The sequence below is a fragment of the Natator depressus genome, chromosome 12 (genome assembly GCF_965152275.1).
Source record: "Natator depressus isolate rNatDep1 chromosome 12, rNatDep2.hap1, whole genome shotgun sequence".
NCBI classification, from domain to species: domain Eukaryota; kingdom Metazoa; phylum Chordata; order Testudines; family Cheloniidae; genus Natator; species Natator depressus.
The window spans coordinates 40560818-40577878 of record NC_134245.1 but is presented as its reverse complement, the minus strand read 5'-3'; the positions used below and the strand labels follow the sequence as shown (position 1 = coordinate 40577878).

The 17061-nt window shown below is 61.4% G+C and overlaps 1 protein-coding gene across 1 annotated transcript; it reads left to right on the top strand.

The window, feature by feature from the left end:
* Window positions 1–4978: 4978 nt before the first annotated feature.
* DBNDD1 (dysbindin domain containing 1) lies at window positions 4979–16449 on the top strand. The gene is made up of 4 exons (XM_074968965.1): window positions 4979–5117; window positions 11813–11959; window positions 12402–12542; window positions 14969–16449. The coding sequence occupies exons 1-4, from the start codon at window positions 5087–5089 to the stop codon at window positions 15130–15132; spliced, it is 483 nt and encodes a 160-aa protein (XP_074825066.1). The 5' UTR covers window positions 4979–5086; the 3' UTR covers window positions 15133–16449.
* The last annotated feature ends 612 nt before the right edge of the window (window positions 16450–17061 follow it).

Sequence of the window (17061 nt, the reverse complement as noted above, 5' to 3'; positions counted from 1 at the left end):
TAGCAACCGCCGGCGGCGCGCGGCCCCAGAGGCTCCCCGCGGCCCGCGCGCGGCTCCGGCCCGGGCCCGCTGCCCCAGCGGCCCTCCCCGGGGCGGTCCGGGCGCTAAGGCCCGGGCGCGGGGCGCAGCCAAGCCCCGTCCTGTCCGCGGGCCGAGCCGTCGGAACTGCCCGAGACTGCGCGGGGCCGGGCCCGGCGGATCCCAGCGCCAGCCGGCGGGGGCGCAGCGCCGCTGTCCCGGGCCGGGCCCCGCGGACGGACAGCCAGACTTGAGGCTCAGCCTGGTGCCAGCGGGTCCCCCGGGCATCCAGACTCCGTCCTTGTGCTTCACCCCCCCGCCCCGGGCTGCCGCGCTCCTGGACAGACACAAGCACCAGCCACAGGAGCGGGCCGAGCCCGACGGGGCCTTGCCCGGTGTCCCCGGGGCTCGGCCCAGGGCACTGCCGCCGCCGCCGCCGGGCCCGGCGTTCCTGGGCTGCGGGCGCTGCCGAGAGGCGCTCACAGGCGCCATTGCATCCTTGACCCACACGGAGCCTAGCTGTGCTTGGCAAGCTGGGGCCGAGGGTCAGGGCTTCCTTCGCTCCGGCCGGCTGCAGGCCCTGCCCGCGGAGCAGGACAGAGACCCACCCATGCTGATCTTTGAGGTCTGAGGGGACTCCCTCCTCCTTTGTAGGGATTAGGAACAGGCCGAAGGCCCTCCAAACTCCTGGCACTGGGGCTTCACTGAGTCTCTCAGGGCTTCGCTACAGCCGGGGCAGGAAACGCCTATAACAAGTGCCGAGATCTGCTCCCTGGGTGTCCAAGCAGCAAATCTGCAGTATTAAGACTAAGGAGCATCTACTCAGACACCCCAGGGCTATGGGAGAGCCAGCTGGAGTCAGGCCCAGCTGTGCAGCCCCACTGTCGGTCAGGGATGTTCTGCAAGCAGAATCTTCCCTATGGGAAGGCAGGGGAGGAGGGCAGAGGCGGAAGGAACAGCTGGATTTTCAGGTCTAGGGTGACCAGATGTCCCGATTTTAGGGTCTTTTTCTTATATAGGCTCATATTCCACCCCCACCCCCCCCCCGCACCTGTCCTGATTCTTCCCACTTGCTGTCTGGTCAGCCTAGATAGGTTCCAGGGGGAGCTTGCAGTTAATAGTGCAGTGTGGGAGCAGTGTGGGGCTGGAAGCAGTAGTAGGAACAGTTACCAGAACTGAGATGCCACTGCACAGGTGCCTTTCTGATGGGACGTTCACCTGATTCAAAGAAACCTGGTCACAGTGCAGGGAGCGTGCAGCATGCGCTCTGCATGGCACTACACCGGGGTGGGCAAACTTTTTGGCCTGAGGGCCACATCTAGGAATAGAAACTGTATGGTGGGCCATGAATGCTCACAAAATTGTGTGTGTGTGGGGGGGGTTTGAGGGCTCTGGCTGGGGGTGCGGGCTCTGGGATGGGGCTGAGGGGTTTGAGGTGCAGGAGGGTGCTCCAGGCTGGGATCGAGGGATTCAGAGGCCAGGAGGGGGATTAGGGCTGGGTTAGGGGCATGGGGAGAGGCTCAGAGGTACAGGCTCTGGGCAGCACTTATCTCAAGTGGCTCCCAGAAGCAGCGGCATGTCTCTTCTCCGGCTCCTATGCTGAGGCGCAGCCAGGCAGTTCTGCACGCTGTCCGTCTGCAGGCATAGCCCCTGCAGCTCCCATTGGAGTGCTGGAGGGGGCCATTGGAGCACATAGGAGCTGGAGGGGGACCATGCTGCGACTTCCGGGAGCCGCATAGAGCGAGGCAAGCCCCAGACCCTGCTCCCCAGTGGGAGCTCGAGGACTGGCTTAAAACGTCTGGCGGGCAGGATCCAGCCCGCGGGCCATAGTTTGCCCACCCCTGCACTACACCCAAAGGCCGCTCATAATCTTCAGCAGATGCAGGATGCAGCTGCCTTCTTGCCTAGCAGGGCTTCACACAGGGAGCACACTACGCCAGGGCTTTTAACTAGTTTCCAGATGCAACTAATGGTGTTGCCTCTGCTGTATAAAGTCCTTTGTGTTTTGGGGTCTGGTCTGCCTCCTTGAGACTGGCATCCCAAGGGTGTTTGCAGTGAGGGAACTGGGACTCACTTGGCCCAAGACCACTCTGCAAGGCTCTCTCCCAGGAGAGGCTGAATTGAAGGGATCTCTGGCAGGGACTCAGTGTTCTTGGGACACGCTGGTAGATAATGCCCTGTGGGTGCATTATACACTGAAAACTTGAACAAAAGTTCTTATGGTAGATGTGCAGGCTTTTCTTGCATGTCGGCCTAGATGAGAGGACCCAGCCCACCCCACTGCAGCACGTGTCTGCCTGCACTGCCCACAGCACTGCCAGCCTTGCTGGCTATTCTGAGCTCTGGCCACTGCTGCGATTTGACCCTGTGCAGGGATGAGCTCAGTGCTCCTGGAGTTGGGCTGGAGCTGTTCTTCTCAGGCAGCATCTCCACGCTGGCCAGGCTGGGGCATTTGTTACTATCGTTCAGAGTTTGCTCGAAGAGGGTCACTAGGTAGGTTGCAGCTACCTGCAGGGCAATTCGTTAGTCAGGCACCATGTTCCGTAAGAATTGAGCAGGAAAAAACAGCAGCTGGTACCTCCACAATAGATGGCTGCAGTTTGCACTAATTGCCCAGCAAGGTCTCCAAAGCAAGAATTTTCAAATCCTGGGGCTGGGTTCTGCAGGATACCAAGCCCCACCCCCACAGCTGCCACCGACCCCAGTGTGATTCCCTCAAAGAAACAGACCACCCTGACTTTGTTGCATGACTGGAATTTATTTCAGTTTAATAATAACTTAAGCTTAGGCACCTGGTTTTGACAAAAGTGGCCTAAACTCCCACCCAGCGAGCTGCCCTGAAGCCCACTGCATCTAGCTCCTGTCGGCACTCCAGAGATGTCACTTCTCTGCAGCCAGCAGGAGGTGCTGCTCTTGGCAGTGTGTGTGGGAGGGACGGAATTGGGGGACACAGGGGGATGCCTTTGAATGTCATGCATTAAGGTGAATCACAGGGCAGGGGCTCGGGAGATCTGGCCCATCAGATAGCGTGGGGGCCAGAGCATAGCTAGCTTTCATTTGCCAATCCACCGCTCATCCCGGTTAGGGCTGTCTGAGCACTTGGGCTGCGGGTGAGACGAGTCAAACTGGTGGAGCATGAGCCGCTGCCCTGTCTGGGCTGTTGTGCTCTCTTCCATTAGGTCCCTTTCCAGGACCCCTGAAGGCTGCCCACAGCCCGGGAGCAGGGGAGGTACAAACTGCTTCCCCTTGGTTCCTGTGCTGGCCCCAGACCACAGGGTCTTCGTGCCCTTCAGGCCCGGGGCTTGGCTTCACGGGTAACTCAGCTGATGTCTCCACTACAGCTGTGCCACTGCAGCTCGGGGGCTTTGTACGTTGCCTGAAGGGGTTTTTCTGTCACTATAGTTAATCTACCCCGCGGAGAGGCAGCAGCCAGGTCGACAGAAGAATCCTTCCCGTAGGCCCAGCTGCACCTCTGTGGGGGTCAGGTGGGCCTAACTACATCGCACAGGGCACACACTTGTTCACAGCCCTGAGCCATGTGGCTGGGGCGATCTAATTTTGAGGTGTGGACCAGGCCTCAGAAACAACACACAGCTCAGCCCGAGCTCCCTCCCTGAGCCTGGCATCCCTACGATTTCCCTTGGGGCACTCCTCTCTGCCAGCCCCTAGTTCCCTCTCCTCAGAGGGCTGCTGTGTTTCCATGGCACCCTGCCTGCCACGGTGCTGCTGCTGGCTCCCAAGCCTGTCTGCGGCTGCAGTATCTTCATGTCCTCTGGGCCACGCTGTCCTGTTCCTTTCCTCTTCGAGCCGTACCAGCAAGGTTCCTCCGAGCCTCATCCGCCACACCTTCCAGCTTCCATCCAGGCCGCACTGCTCCCCGCCTGCCTGTCCTCCAGCGCTCTGCCCCCGGTGATGGGGCCCACCCTTGCTCAGGGCGCGTGCGCCTGTTCCTGCTGGGGATGGGGGGCTACATGTCACTCGCTGCCCCTCCTGCACCAGGGGCTCCAGACTCTTTGTTTTGAGCAATGACAAGGAGTGTGATGAGCTGCTCGGCTTGGCGAGGGCCGTAGCCCTCTCCAGGGGAGGCATTGCCCCTTTCTGGCTGTGAGAAAGCATGGGAGGGGACCCCTGGCCTTTCCTGCACACGGTACCTTCAACAGTTTGCAGTTCCAGAAAGGAAGGGGCCAAAGCTACGTGGGAGGGGGAGACGGGAAAGTGGGGTAAGGTTGCCAGTGTTGGTAGCAGTATTCCTGGAGGTTTCATCACATGACATAATCTTCAATTCCTGGGGGCTGCCGGACAATACTGGAGAGTTGGCTACCCCAAACCGAGGGCACGGGGGCTGAGGAGGCAGAAAAGATGCAGGGGTCTGCTCCAGAGGCCAGGGTGCAGCCCCCCCCCCCCGGGAGGTTGGAGCAAGGAGGGCAGTTTGGGGGTGGGGACGGGAGTGGCGTGTCCACATGGACCCCACCAGTGTGTCCTTCATCCCCAGAAAAGCGGAGACTCCCGCTTTTGCCCCATCACCTCCGGGGTCCGCCACCACCTCCAAGGCCCGGGGCTGTTTTCTTGAGCTGCAGCTTTGCCTGAGCCAAGGACGGGTCGCGCTCGCCCTGCCCCCGCGCCAGCCCCGCCGAGGGAAGCGCATCCGGTGGGCAGGCGGCTTCCAGGAGCACCCCAGGTCCGCTTCGTCTTTTAAACGCTACAGAGCCGGCAGCTCCGTGCAAGCGGGGCCCGGCCCGGCCCAGGGGTGCAACATCGCGGCGCAGCGTCTAGGGGGCTGGGAAAGGCTCCCGCCGGGGGCGGCCGCTCTGCGCCGAGCTCGCCGGGCTGCACCTGTCTCCGCCGCTCCCCAGTCCCCGGCTGCTGCCGGCGTCTGCACCCCCCGCCCGCCCGCCCGCTGCGGGCCCCGCCCCGCTCCGCGGCGATGCGGCGCCGGCTGGGCAGCGGGGGGCTCGGCTCCGGGCGCTGATCCCCCAGCTCGGCCACGCGTCGGGCGCCGGGGCTGCTGCGGGGACCCGGAGGCTGCGGCTCGGCCTGACGCGGCCCCTAGCCGACGCGGCCCGGCCGGATGGAGGCTCCCGGTGGGGCGGGGACCCCAGGTACGTGGCGGCTTTTGGGGCACTTCCCCGGTGCTGAGGGACAGCGCCGTGCCGGGCGGGGGCTGGCGGAAGGGGCCGCTCCGCTCCCCGGGGTGGGGTCCGGGGGGGCTCCCACGCCAGAGAAAGTTGGTCCGAGCGCAGGGAACCGCGTCCGTTCCCCGCCCGGGGTCTCGTCCCCCCGCCCATCCCCGGCGCCTCCTTCCCCCCGCAGGGCTGGCGGCAGGCCTGGGACCCCTGTCGGGCTCAGCGGGGGGAGGCGGCTGCTCCCCGCAGTGCTGGGCGCCCGGGCTGCCCCGGGCAGGTTCGCCCCGCGCCCATCACCGCCGCCACCGGCCCCGCTGAGGAAACGCCTCCCCGGGCACGGGAAGGAGCCGCGGCCTCTCCGAGGCGGGTGACCGGCTGGGGCAGGTGCCGGCTCCGCAGCCAGCCCGTGCCGCGCCGCAGGGACCCGCCCTGGTCCGCTGGCCCGACCCGGCGGCTTTCCCGAGCAAAGCCCAGCCGGGGGGTGCGGGGCCGAGCTGCCGGTGCCCCCCGGGGCTGGCTCAGCCTCTCGCCGGCGCTGCGCGGGGCCCAGACGGGGCCGCCGGCCCAGGAAGCGCAGCCAGACGTGGGAGTGGCCCGTGGCCGAGCTAAGCGGGGGGAGGGGTAAGTGTGCGGCTGTCTGGCGCGGGGCTGGGGGTGGAATGTGTGTAGTGGGGGTGGGGAGGTGTGCTGTGCATGCGGGGGTGTCTGGGGTGTGTGTGCGTGGGGTGCCCAGTGGTGCGGGGGGGGTGGTTGTCTGCATGTGTGTGGTCAGGTGTGCAGGGGTTACACGGTGTCCTGGGGCGTGTGGGTGTTGCAGGAGGGGGTGCTCAGTGGGTGGGTGTGGGCTGCACGTGGACATGGAATGCCTGCGGGTTTGCACGTGGCTGTGTGTATGCGGTGGTGTGCTTGGGGGTGGGTGGTTTGCACACAACGAACTTTGTATGTGTCTTGGTGTGTGTAATTTACCTTCACGTTCCGGTGCCGCGTTGCCCTGTGTCTCAGGGCCCCAGAATGTCCCAGGCTTTCCCTGTGTCTGGAACAAGGCAGGCCTGAGCCATAAGGGGGCAGCGGTGCCTGCAGGGGGCAGCAGGGCGGCTCTGGGGCCGAGAGGAGACAGGGCAAGATGTGGAGGGTTCCAGTGGGGATGACTGGGGGTTGTCTGGAACATCCCTGTGGAGCCAGCCCACGCTGCAGTTTAACATGAGTCAGCAAAGGAGACAGGTTGGAGTAACACTGATCATAGAATCATAGAATATCAGGGTTGGAAGGGACCTCAGGAGGCCATCTAGTCCAACCCCCTGCTCAAAGCAGGACCAATCCCCAATCAAATCATCCCAGCCAGGGCTTTTTCAAGCCTGACCTTAAAAACTTCTAAGGAAGGAGATTCTACCACCTCCCTAGGTAACGCATTCCAGTGTTTCACCACCCTCCTAGTGAAAAAGTTTTTCCTAATATCCAACCTAAACCTCCCCCACTGCAACTTGAGACCATTACTCCTTGTCCTGTCCTCTTCTACCACTGAGAATAGTCTAGAACCATCCTCTCTGGAACCACCTCTCAGGTAGTTGAAAGCAGCTATCAAATCCCCCCTCATTCTTCTCTTCTGCAGACTAAACAATCCCAGTTCCCTCAGCCGCTCCTCATAAGTCATGTGATCCAGACCCCTAATCATTTTTGTTGCCCTTCGCTGGACTCTCTCCAATTTATCCACATCCTTCTTGTAGTGTGGGGCCCAAAACTGGACACAGTACTCCAGATGAGGCCTCTCCAATGTTGAATAGAGGGGAACGATCACGTCCCTCAATCTGCTCGCTATGCCCCTACTTATACATCCCAAAATGCCATTGGCCTTCTTGGCAACAAGGGCACACTGCTGACTCATATCCAGCTTCTCGTCCACTGTCACCCCTAGGTCCTTTTCCGCAGAACTGCTGCCTAGGCATTCGGTCCCTAGTCTGTAGCTGTGCATGGGATTCTTCCGTCCTAAGTGCAGGACCCTGCACTTATCCTTACTGAACCTCATCAGATTTCTTTTGGCCCAATCCTCCAATTTGTCTAGGTCCCTCTGTATCCTATCCCTGCCCTCCAGTGTATCTACCACTCCTCCCAGTTTAGTATCATCCGCAAATTTGCTGAGAGTGCAATCCACACCATCCTCCAGATCATTTATGAAGATATTGAACAAAACCGGATCCTAGCCCCCCAGGGTGCAGCTGTGGGGCACCCGCGAAAGGGCAGCAATGGCAAGAGAGTGGAGGACAGAACCCCTTCCTAGAGCTATCCTCAGGGTTCCGCTGGGTTGAGGGTCCAGCCTTTGGCCTCTGGAAACGGGAGCTGAATCCTGATTGTGGCGCAGGGAAAACGAGTCTCAGCCTGGTTCCCAGTTTGATATTCACCCACATTACAACCCTGCAGCTGTTCTCTGCTCAGAAGTGGCTTCGGGGGGTTGGGGGGGATGGTGTGGGTTGGGACTGAGGGGCACTAACCATGCTGCATGGGGACTGCAGGACGGGAGCATCACAAGGTGCTGCAGGTTCGGACTAAGGTGCATTGGCCAAGGTGTGGGGTGAGACTGGGAGAGGGAGGGGCCTGCAGGCCAGGTCAGCTGTGTGTGTGCTGGAGGTTTGCACAGCACCTGTCTGCGCTGGGCCGGGCTGTCCCCATGTTGTGAGTGTCTCTCTGCCGGGAGAGGCATGTGCCTGCAGTGTGAGAGAACAGAACAAAGCCGGAGCAGCTCTGCATGCATTTAATGAGCCATTGGGGCCAGGATTTCTGCTGGTAAATTAGGGGACTGGATCTGGGAGACAGTTTTATGGCTGGAGCTGAGCCAGTTAAACAGGTTCCATTATGCTAGTGCCTGGCTCCCGAAGTGCGGTGTGTTCATCTCTCGTGGCTGAACGTACCGGGGTTATAACGCAGGGTAACCCATGCAGGTGAGGCTCGGGGACGTTAGCTGCAGCAGGCAAGGCGTCCAGGCACTGAACTCCAGAACCCCGCCAGCCTAGGGCACCTTACAGCTAGCGCAGCAGGCCCCTGCTCTCCAGGGCACGTCTCCTTCTCAGCAGGGGAATGTGCTCTGAACTCCACCCCAGGGGCAGTGGATCCCCCTTCCACGCACCAAGTCTCCTGGGCCGAATCCCAGCCCCGGGAGGTCTGAAATGGGGCATGTAGCACGTTGTGCCCATGTGTGCCAGCCATCCCCCAGGTGCACGGGGCCCTTTCATCACCAGCAGCTCAGGAGCATGCTGCCCTCCCCACCCACACAGGCTCCTACAGCCCTTGTCCAGATTAGGCTGAATCGAGGGCTCCCCCCCCCGCCCCCCTGTTGCTAAGGGAAGTGTTAATCATCTGGTCACTCTGTGGCAAAGCACCATCCCTCCCCCCAGTTCTCCTGCCTGGATTCTAGGGTGACCAGACAGTAAGTGTGAAAAATCGGGATGGGGTGAGGGGTAATAGGTGCCTATATATATGAAAAAGCCCCAAATATCAGGACTGCCCTGTAAAATGAGGACATCTGGTCACCCTGCTGGATTCAGTCAGGGTGGGAAGGATTTCAGTTCCCCTCCATTGGTCTGGCTAATATATTCCCACTGGAAATCAGTGTGGAGCCCCCCTTGCCCATGAGCCCCCATTGTGAGGCCAGCTGGGCAGGAGATGGACAGCAGGGTGGGGCCTTGATCTCAGGAACTGCAGCAATAAGCCCTTCTTTCTAATCTCATCTCCATCCCTGCGTCCTGTGCGACACCGACCCCCCAGAGCGTCCACGTGCTGACAGCCAGGAGAGTTCCCGTGGACACGGGAAGAGATGGGGTCACGGGACACAGCCCCACCCTGAGCCTGATTGCCTAGCTCTGCCTTCCCACTGGTCTGCTCCCGGCCTGGGCCCCAATGACCCTCTTTCACCTGCTCTACTGGTTTAGAATTGATTTTCAAGCCTCCCCCTTTGCCTGATGTTTCCTAAAGGGGAGACCCAGGATCTTTCCCCTTGGTGGGGGGAGACCCCATCCCTACAGCAGGAACCTGCAAGCCTCCTCTCAGATATATTCAGCTGGTGCAGATATGCAGCCTCCCATGTGGAGTGGCAGCTAACGGAGACCTGGGGCAAGAACAGGCTTCCTGCACCCGGAGGGCTACTGGCCACCCATCTAATCAGCGGAGTCCCGCACACAGGCAGTGGGAGCAGTCAGGCCTTGTCTGGCGACAGTGAATGTAGCCGGGGTGTCCACAAGCTCTTTGCATGCGTACAGTGTCTGTTCAGGGTGGCCCAGCGCATGGCCTTTGGGTGCATGGGCAGCTCTAGTGCAGCTGTCCGGCTGCAGCACACGCATGAATGAGCTCCATTGCATCAAGCTTGCTGGCTAGCTTGGCTCCAGCACATTTCCCTTCAGGCCAAACCACCCCCAGTGCATGCTTTTGAAACCCGCATGGCCAGGCACCATCCTGAGCAGCCAAAGTCCTGTGCTTCCTTTTCCTTGCCTGACCCTGATAAGGACATTCTGCACCCGGAGCAGAATGACATGCAGAACAGCTGCTCAGATGAGCAAGCAGCTCCTACTTGCTGTGGTTCCAGCCCTGAGGGCTGGGGTCTTGGGTCCGCCCAAGAAAGATGGCTGCAGCTCCTGGCCCCAACCCAGTGTCACCTGGTGCCAGCTCAGTGAGCTGCTCTCCTGCCTTGCAGCGAAAACGGGCTTGTGGGCCTGTTTCCTACTGTGGGATGTCCAGACGAGGCCTGACCTGGAGTGTGCCCTGCTTGTTAAGAATACTGTGGCCTCAGGCATGCCCAGCACACTGGCGCCCGACTCCGATAATGACCCTAGCACTGCTGTCACGAGGATACCTAGGTCTCTGGTGCCCCTGGGGTTTGCTGGCACGTGCCGGAGGTCTCAGGGATGTGGCCTGTCTGTGTCCCCCAGGCCTCACTGGGGCGGGGCGGAATCTTTCCCGGTAACAGCTTTTCTCCCAGGGGTTTCTCCAGCAGTGAAATCAACAGGAGTTAACAAACAGAGCCTGATAACAAATCCTTCCCTCCCATTACCCAGCCTTCCCTGATGCGCTACTCCAGTGCCCCGGGGCGCCCAGCTCAGACAGGGGAAAAGCCCCTTCAAACCCCTAAACAGCAGCTCCCTCCTGGTCCCTCTCTCAAGCCCCAGGACACACAAAGGCACCGTGAAAAGCAGTGACTGCTCCACTGCCACTTCCTTGCTTGCCCAGCACAGTGCAGGCCCTGTCCCTGCGCGTGCCGCCCCCCCGTCCGTGTGCCCATGCCCAGCGTGGCTCCTGTCCCCTCACAAGAGCAGTCCAGAGCGTGCTGCTGTTCACCTTTCCCTGGGCTCTAGGGGGATACCTCTGGCCCGGCGGGCTCCCTGCCTGCCTTTTGATCTCGCTCAGGGCTCCCTGCTCGGAGGAGGTGAGCTGGTGGTGGCAGGCCAAGTCACGCCTCCTTGCTGTGGCTTCCCGGCAGCACTGATTCATCCTGCCCCACAAGTTTGCCTTGGGAAAGCTCCAGCCCCAGCACTCAGGCCAGCCGTCAGTGCAGGGTCTGGCTCAGCACTGTCACCCCTTGGATCTTGCTCCCCCTAAGACCAACCGCCTCTTATCTCGGGCTTCCAGGCTTCCCCAGAACAGGCTTTTGTTTTCACTGACACAAAGGGTCCCTGTGCAGGGCAGGGCGTGTGGAGCTGCTGGTACGGGCACCCAGGCGTCCTGCCAGTACAGGTCCATCTGCCCCCTCCCCCAGCCAGGGCAGGGTTCCCACCAGTGCAGTGTCTGGAACTGCCCTTTCCTCCCATTCCCCCTGCGCAGGCTGTTCCCTCGTCTCCCCCAGTGGCTGCGGAGCTGAGCGCGGTGGCTTGCGCTCTCTGAACTGCTCCGTGTGCGTGTCCCTCCTCTCTGGTGTGGAGATGAGGGCAGAGACCAGAGCCTCCCTGACCCCCGCCCCCCCGGTCCTGTCATTTCAAAATGGCTTTCCTCGGCTTGGGAAACTGCGCCAGATGAGCGCCCCAGAGCCACCGGAACTGGCAGGGGCAGAGCATCCGAGGGACAGAGGCAGCGGGTAGCCACGTGTGACTCAGGGAAGAGGCTGAGAGCAAGGGAAGAGGCCTGTCTGTGGCAGGGCGGAAGTGCCCCTCCAAGCCCCTGAGCAAGCAGGCGTGGGGCGGTGGGAAGGGACTAGAGCAAAGCCCTGTGTCCCCAGAGCAGGAGTGGTGCAGGGAGAGAGAGCCAGAGAGAGCCCTGTGAGTGTGCCTACCACCCACCTGGGGGGACTGGGCAGCTCAGCCTCCATGGCCCGTTCGCTGCAGGGACCCCCAAAGCCATCTCCTGGCTTCGGGCCACTCGCGGCACAGGCTGGAGCGGAGCCAGTCTCCCAATGGGGAGAGGCTCCATCCCGCCGGCCCCTGCCCTGCCAGGCACCCAGCTCTCCCGGGAAGGGGGGCTAGAGGTGCCAGTGCAGGGGTCTCTCTCCCCATCCCCCACCTTGCTGGTGGAAGTCCCAGAGGCAGGAGCATGCTGGAGCAGCCATGTAGTAAGGCACACAGTGCCTGCCGGCTGGCGGGAGCTGTTTGGGGGCAGAGGAGGCCTCGTCCCTGCACGGGTGGGGAGGTGGGCAGAGGGTGCAGAGCCCAGGGCTCGGTCTCTGGGTATCTAACACCGGCAGCGCTTTGTGATTATAGAACGGGTTAAAGAGCCCCAAACGCTGGAGCGAGCCGCAGGCATCCCGGCACATGGGCCGGTGGAGGAGCCTCCCAGCCCCCCGGCCGAGGAGCAAGGCGGGATCCCCATCCCCAGCTCGGGCCTGCTGCAGGTTGCTGAACGGAGACGTGAGTACAAGGCAGCATCCCGCCCCCCCGCTCACAGCTGTGCAGCTGGCCAGGCCTTCCCCAGGGCCTGCCATGGGGCCCAGCCCAGCCAGGAGCCTGCCCCGGGGATCCTTTGTCCCTGGGCCTGGCCTGCCCCCAGGGCTCCTTCCTCCCCTTGCCCTGGTCCCAGCCCGGCCCAGCACAGCCAGGGGCCTGTCCCCCAGGACTGAATCCCTTCCAGCCCTGGGGCCCAGCCCAGCCCTGGACTTGCCTCCCGCCCAGGGCTCCAAGCCAGGGAGAGGGTGTCTTGGTTCCAGGGGCTCATTCCCCCAGGCAGACTCCAGGGGGAGATTCCCCAGTTGTGGATACATGGTGAGAGTGCAGGATCTGCCATGCGGAAGGAGAGGGAAGCAGGGCCATTACTCTGGCCCCAAATCCCTGAGCTGTCACCTCTGCTCCTCAGAGCCCCTGAGCAGCGTGTCCTCCCTGGAGGTGCACTTCGACCTGCTGGATCTGACCGAGCTGACGGACATGTCGGACCAGGAGCTCGCCGAGGTCTTCGCCGACTCCGACGACGAGAACGTCGCCAGCGAGTCCCCGGCCGGTGAGTGTGCCCAGCCCGGGGGCGGGCAGCCTGGCCTGCCCCCCACACACTGGGACAACTCCACTCACCTGGGTCCCTGTCCCTCCCAGCTGGGGCGGGGGGGGGGTCAAGGCAGCACCCGGTGAGCTCAATGTCTAAACACAACAAGGGAGACTATTGACGACCCAGGCCTGCCCCAGCTAGGGTGTGGCCCCCTCGCGGCTTCCCCTAGCCACAGGCAGCACGGGATCAGCACATCCTTCCTGTGGTCCATGCGTCCCCTGAGCTGCCTGCAGTGCAGCTGGCCTCGCTGGGGAAGGCAGCAGCGAGGCCCAGGAGCAGAGAGGCAGGGCCAGCCTCGTCTGTTCCTCCAGCGCAGCCTGAGCCCCGGGGCCGCCAGGAGGGGGTTTGGAGCCAGGCCTTTGCAGACAAACCCCACCCAGTGTGGGCCATAGCCTGTGACAGAGTGCAGCAGGGGGCCTCATTAAATGCACCAGCTCTGCCATGCATCTTGAGCAGATCAATACTGATTGACAGGGGCGTCTCCACGGGGCATCACTGCTCCATGGGAGGCTCTTCCCTTCCATCATGTAACTGTCCGAGGGCTTGGGCCAGCCCCTGCAGCAACCAAGGGCACATGGGCCGGGGCGTGGGGCTGCCGTAGTTCTGGGTGCGAGGGCCTGGGCAGGAGTGTGTGTGTCAGGGGATCGGTGAGCGTGGGGCAGTGAGGGGCGCACATGCTCACCGACACCAGTGGATTGGAGGTTGCACATTGGGGCCTGCCACGCCCTAGCTTGCTGCTCTCTCTGCAGCAGGTGGGGTGCAGTCCCACACAGTCTCACTGCAGGGCTGCTTCCCTGTTTGGGGCACAAGGGGGAGGCACTTGGGTTTCAGTTCAGCCGCAGCCCTTTGTCTGAGGGGATGGCCCCAAAGCAGCTTTGCAGTGCTGGGGTGGAGGGCAGGGCAGAGCACAGGGGATCTGAGCTGGTCAGTCCCAGCTGCTGTGCAAAGGGGAGGCTGGTACTCTGGGGTGAGGGACTTGGCATTTCCCCACTTGCTCGGGAAGGAAGGGATCTATTGCGCAGGCACTAACATGGATCCGCTGTCTGAGAACACGGGCAGCCCTGGGCATTCGGGGGGCTCCCACCTGTTCTGTCCCCCAGCACCCCATCTGCCTGAGGCTCCTGCTCTGCCAGTCTGTGTCTCAGCGCATGCAGAAACAGCAGCTGCAGCCCGGTGAAACAGATTTAATGAATATGTAAATCAGCCCCTTTAGCATCTTCAGCGGGAACACGTGACCTGAATCAATTAGCAGAACTCCCCTGCACTCTCACTAGGGAGATGGCTGAAGCCGAAGGTAGCTCCCTGCTGCAGCTTGGTTCCTGCGACACAGCGTGTGGGCACGCACTCGTGGCATGGGCACCAGGGGTGTGTGTAAAACGCTCGTCAAACGCCACCAAGTTCACGCTACCACGCCCCGAAAGGTAGATGAGTCAGCACCTGCCAGACCAGGTGCCCACCCCAGATGGGCGCAAAGAGCTAGTGCAGGGTTTACCTGCAGTTTGCCCACGTAGACACATGGTAATAAATCCTCTCTGAATCTGCGCCAAGTCCCTTAATGCAAAGGCAAGGGGAACGTGAACAGCACGTCTGTGGCCTTGAGTGCACATGCAAAATGGCAGGTGTGATTTGCACATGCAGTTACCACAGCAGGACCTGCAACTAGCCAATGCATCTGCCCCATCACTCACCCAGGCAGGTGGGGCAGGGCACAGGACTGGAAGGTTTCTGGTGTAACCTTAGGCAAGACACAGACTCTTTCCTTGCCTCAGTTTCCCCAAAGTTCTTGCATAGCTTACAGGAGGCTATGTGCCACACCCCTGTACAATGGGGCCGAACACCATAGAAACTGGGGACACATGATTCAGAGCACCTCCACTTCTGAAAAGCAGGCCCAGCGCAAATCCCAAACCCCCTTGCCCCTGACTTGACTGCAAATTAGCTTGCTCAGGAATCTGACCCAAAGGAATTAAAACACGTGGAGGAAGGCACTGAATGGCTCTGGCAATAAGATACAGGCCTCTGCCCTCTCCGCTGCTAGGGGCCCAGCTGGGTGTAAGCAAAGGTGATTAGCGCTTTAGGCTCCTGGCTGTGGAAGGAGCTGTGGGTCTCACTCCACGTCCCTGTGGCTGTAGGGCCCCAGCCCACTAGCTGCGGCGGGTCTTTAGCAGGCTCACCAGTGATCCTGGGGTTCGGGGCCTGAATGCTGCCTAGAGCTGGTCCCTCAAGAGCGGGGCGGAGACGAGCGCGGGGGGGAGTTTGTGTTGCTGCTCCCCGTTCGGCGGCTGTTGTGGAGCAAGCCCAGCCCAGGCCAGCACCTGCTGTAACGTTGAAAGGGCTGGCAGGGGCGCGGGAGGTGCCTGCTTAGCATGTCTGTCTCCTCGCAGGGCTGCACCCGCCCCCCCTTCCTCGGGCCGGGTGCCTGCGATCCCCCTCCTGGACAAGGACCAAAGGCGAGCAGGGGCGGGAGAAGAAACACCTCAGTGACTCGGAGCTGCAAGCAGGCATCGTAGACACTTTCCTGGCGGTGGAGAGGCCCCAGGAGGACTAGGAGGCTGGGAGCCACAGTGGGATCTGAGCCAAGGTGCCAAGCCGGGGGTGTGCACTCTTGCACTTACCCCCAATTCCAGACAGTTTGTGACCTTAACAGACCCCTACTCCTAGAGAGACGAGCAAACCCTGCTGGCTCCGTGTAATGCAAAGCTCCCCCCTTAGTGCGGCCGTAGCACGTGGATCAGCTGTGCCAGGGCACTGGCCGTGCTGGGCAAGGAATTCCAGCGAGGAGACAGATCATCAGCACGCTGTCCTAGCACTTTTTTAACCCTTTCTTGCTCACTCTGTACAAAACCTGGCCAGGCCGGCAGCAGCAAGCGCAGGGCCTAGGGCCAGGAGAGAGCCCGGCTGCACGGAAGGGAAAAGCAGGTTTGGGGAGAATTGCGTCTTTCTGGAGAAAAGCCCTCTGGCTGCAGGCGAGTTGGGGGGGGGGAAGCCACCGTTCTTCCCCCAGGGCAGGAGGGAGGCAACGTCCAAGGAACCTGGGGGCAAACAGCCACGCTGGTTCTTCCCCAATGAAGTGCTGTAGCTCAGAGCAGAACCCAGCTGCCTGGGGGCCGCCGGCCAAGGTGGGATTTAGCCATCACTTGCTAGAAGCACATTCTCGTCCCTGTGGCTTTACACCTGTACGGGCTTTAGCTCCGGTGTAAGAGCAGCACTGCTGGATGCCAGCCTGGGAACAGCAGCCCGTGCTCATCTCCCACTGTGAGCCTGCACAGGGAACTCTGCAGTGGGGCTGGCTCGTGTGAACTCACGTGGCTGCGAGGAACCCATGGGTCTGAATTACGACTGCTTTGCTGCTGTTACAAGGAAGCCCAGTTCCATCTCCGGAAGCGGCGTGGGGTCAGGGGCAGTTGGACAGACGTCTTTCTGCGGTCAAACCAGACTAGGCTGAAGCGAGCTGGAGCATGGGAACATGAGCCCGACTGCACAGATCCTGCTGGAGGGGGCCCTGGGGCGAGGCAGGAGGGGCTGTGTTTACTTGATCCTTTCACCATTGACACAAGCTGCTTCGTGCTAGGGCGCAGAACGGAGTCGAGGGGGCCTGGGAGAGGAACGGGTCCCGCACTGTGCCCAGAAAACAAGAGGGGCTAAGCTGGACATCCTGTTCCCTTCAAACCTCAGCCCCACTTGAATTGTTGCCACCCTCCTAGCCCCTGCTGTCCACCTGGAATCTGGTGGGTTACCAAACTTTTCCTACCTCCTCCCGGGGGTGGGGTTAGCCTGTTGAATGCCCCTACAGCCCGATCTTGCTAAGCCCAGCTGTTCTGCAGGGGGAGCCGGACGGTGCTAGAATGTCTTCGCAGGCTCCCCTCACAACTGCTGCTGTCCATCCCGCCGAGCCCCCGGGGCTGTCTAGTCTTCATCTCCTCCCTTGTTCAGAGCACCAAATAATGCCAAGGCTGCCTCAGGAGCCATGGCAACTTTCTTAAAAGACAGTTACAAAGGAGGGATGGGGAGGGGGCAGGTCTTCCCCTCCTTCCACCCTCCCTTGGTTAAACTGGGGAATCCTCATTTTCTGCCATTGTGGAGAAGAAACTCTCCTGCCGAACCAACGTCTCTTGCCTCACTGTAGCATTGCGTTGGGCGTGCGGCTGCCTTCTCTCCCTGTGGTTCTGTGTGCGCAGTAGTGTCTTGGCCGGGGCTATGTTGTCCTTTCCCGTCTGGGAAGCAGCACTGCTGGCTCTGCTTAGGACCCCTGGCCCCTTGAACCTTGCAGGCTGCAGATAGTGGCCAGCTGGCAAGGTAGCCTGGCTTGGAGGCTACGTTCACAAGAGGGAAAGGAGACAACACAGAGGTGGCCAGCACAACCAGTCACATACAGCTCTCTGCAAAGCTCATCTTTAGTGCCCAACAGCAGCATTGCGAAGTGAGAATAGTAACAGTTGGGCAGGGGCGGGGCGGACCAGTCTGTCAAGGGATTTGA

Bases quoted from the DNA above. Each gene is read 5' to 3' on its own strand.
- DBNDD1 (XM_074968965.1), top strand. From the start codon at position 5,087: ATGGAGGCTCCCGGTGGGGCGGGGACCCCAG. The intron at 5,118-11,812 runs GTACGTGGCGGC...TTGTGATTATAG, and splicing joins CGGTGGGGCGGGGACCCCAG to AACGGGTTAAAGAGCCCCAA. The intron at 12,543-14,968 runs GTGAGTGTGCCC...GTCTCCTCGCAG, and splicing joins CGCCAGCGAGTCCCCGGCCG to GGCTGCACCCGCCCCCCCTT.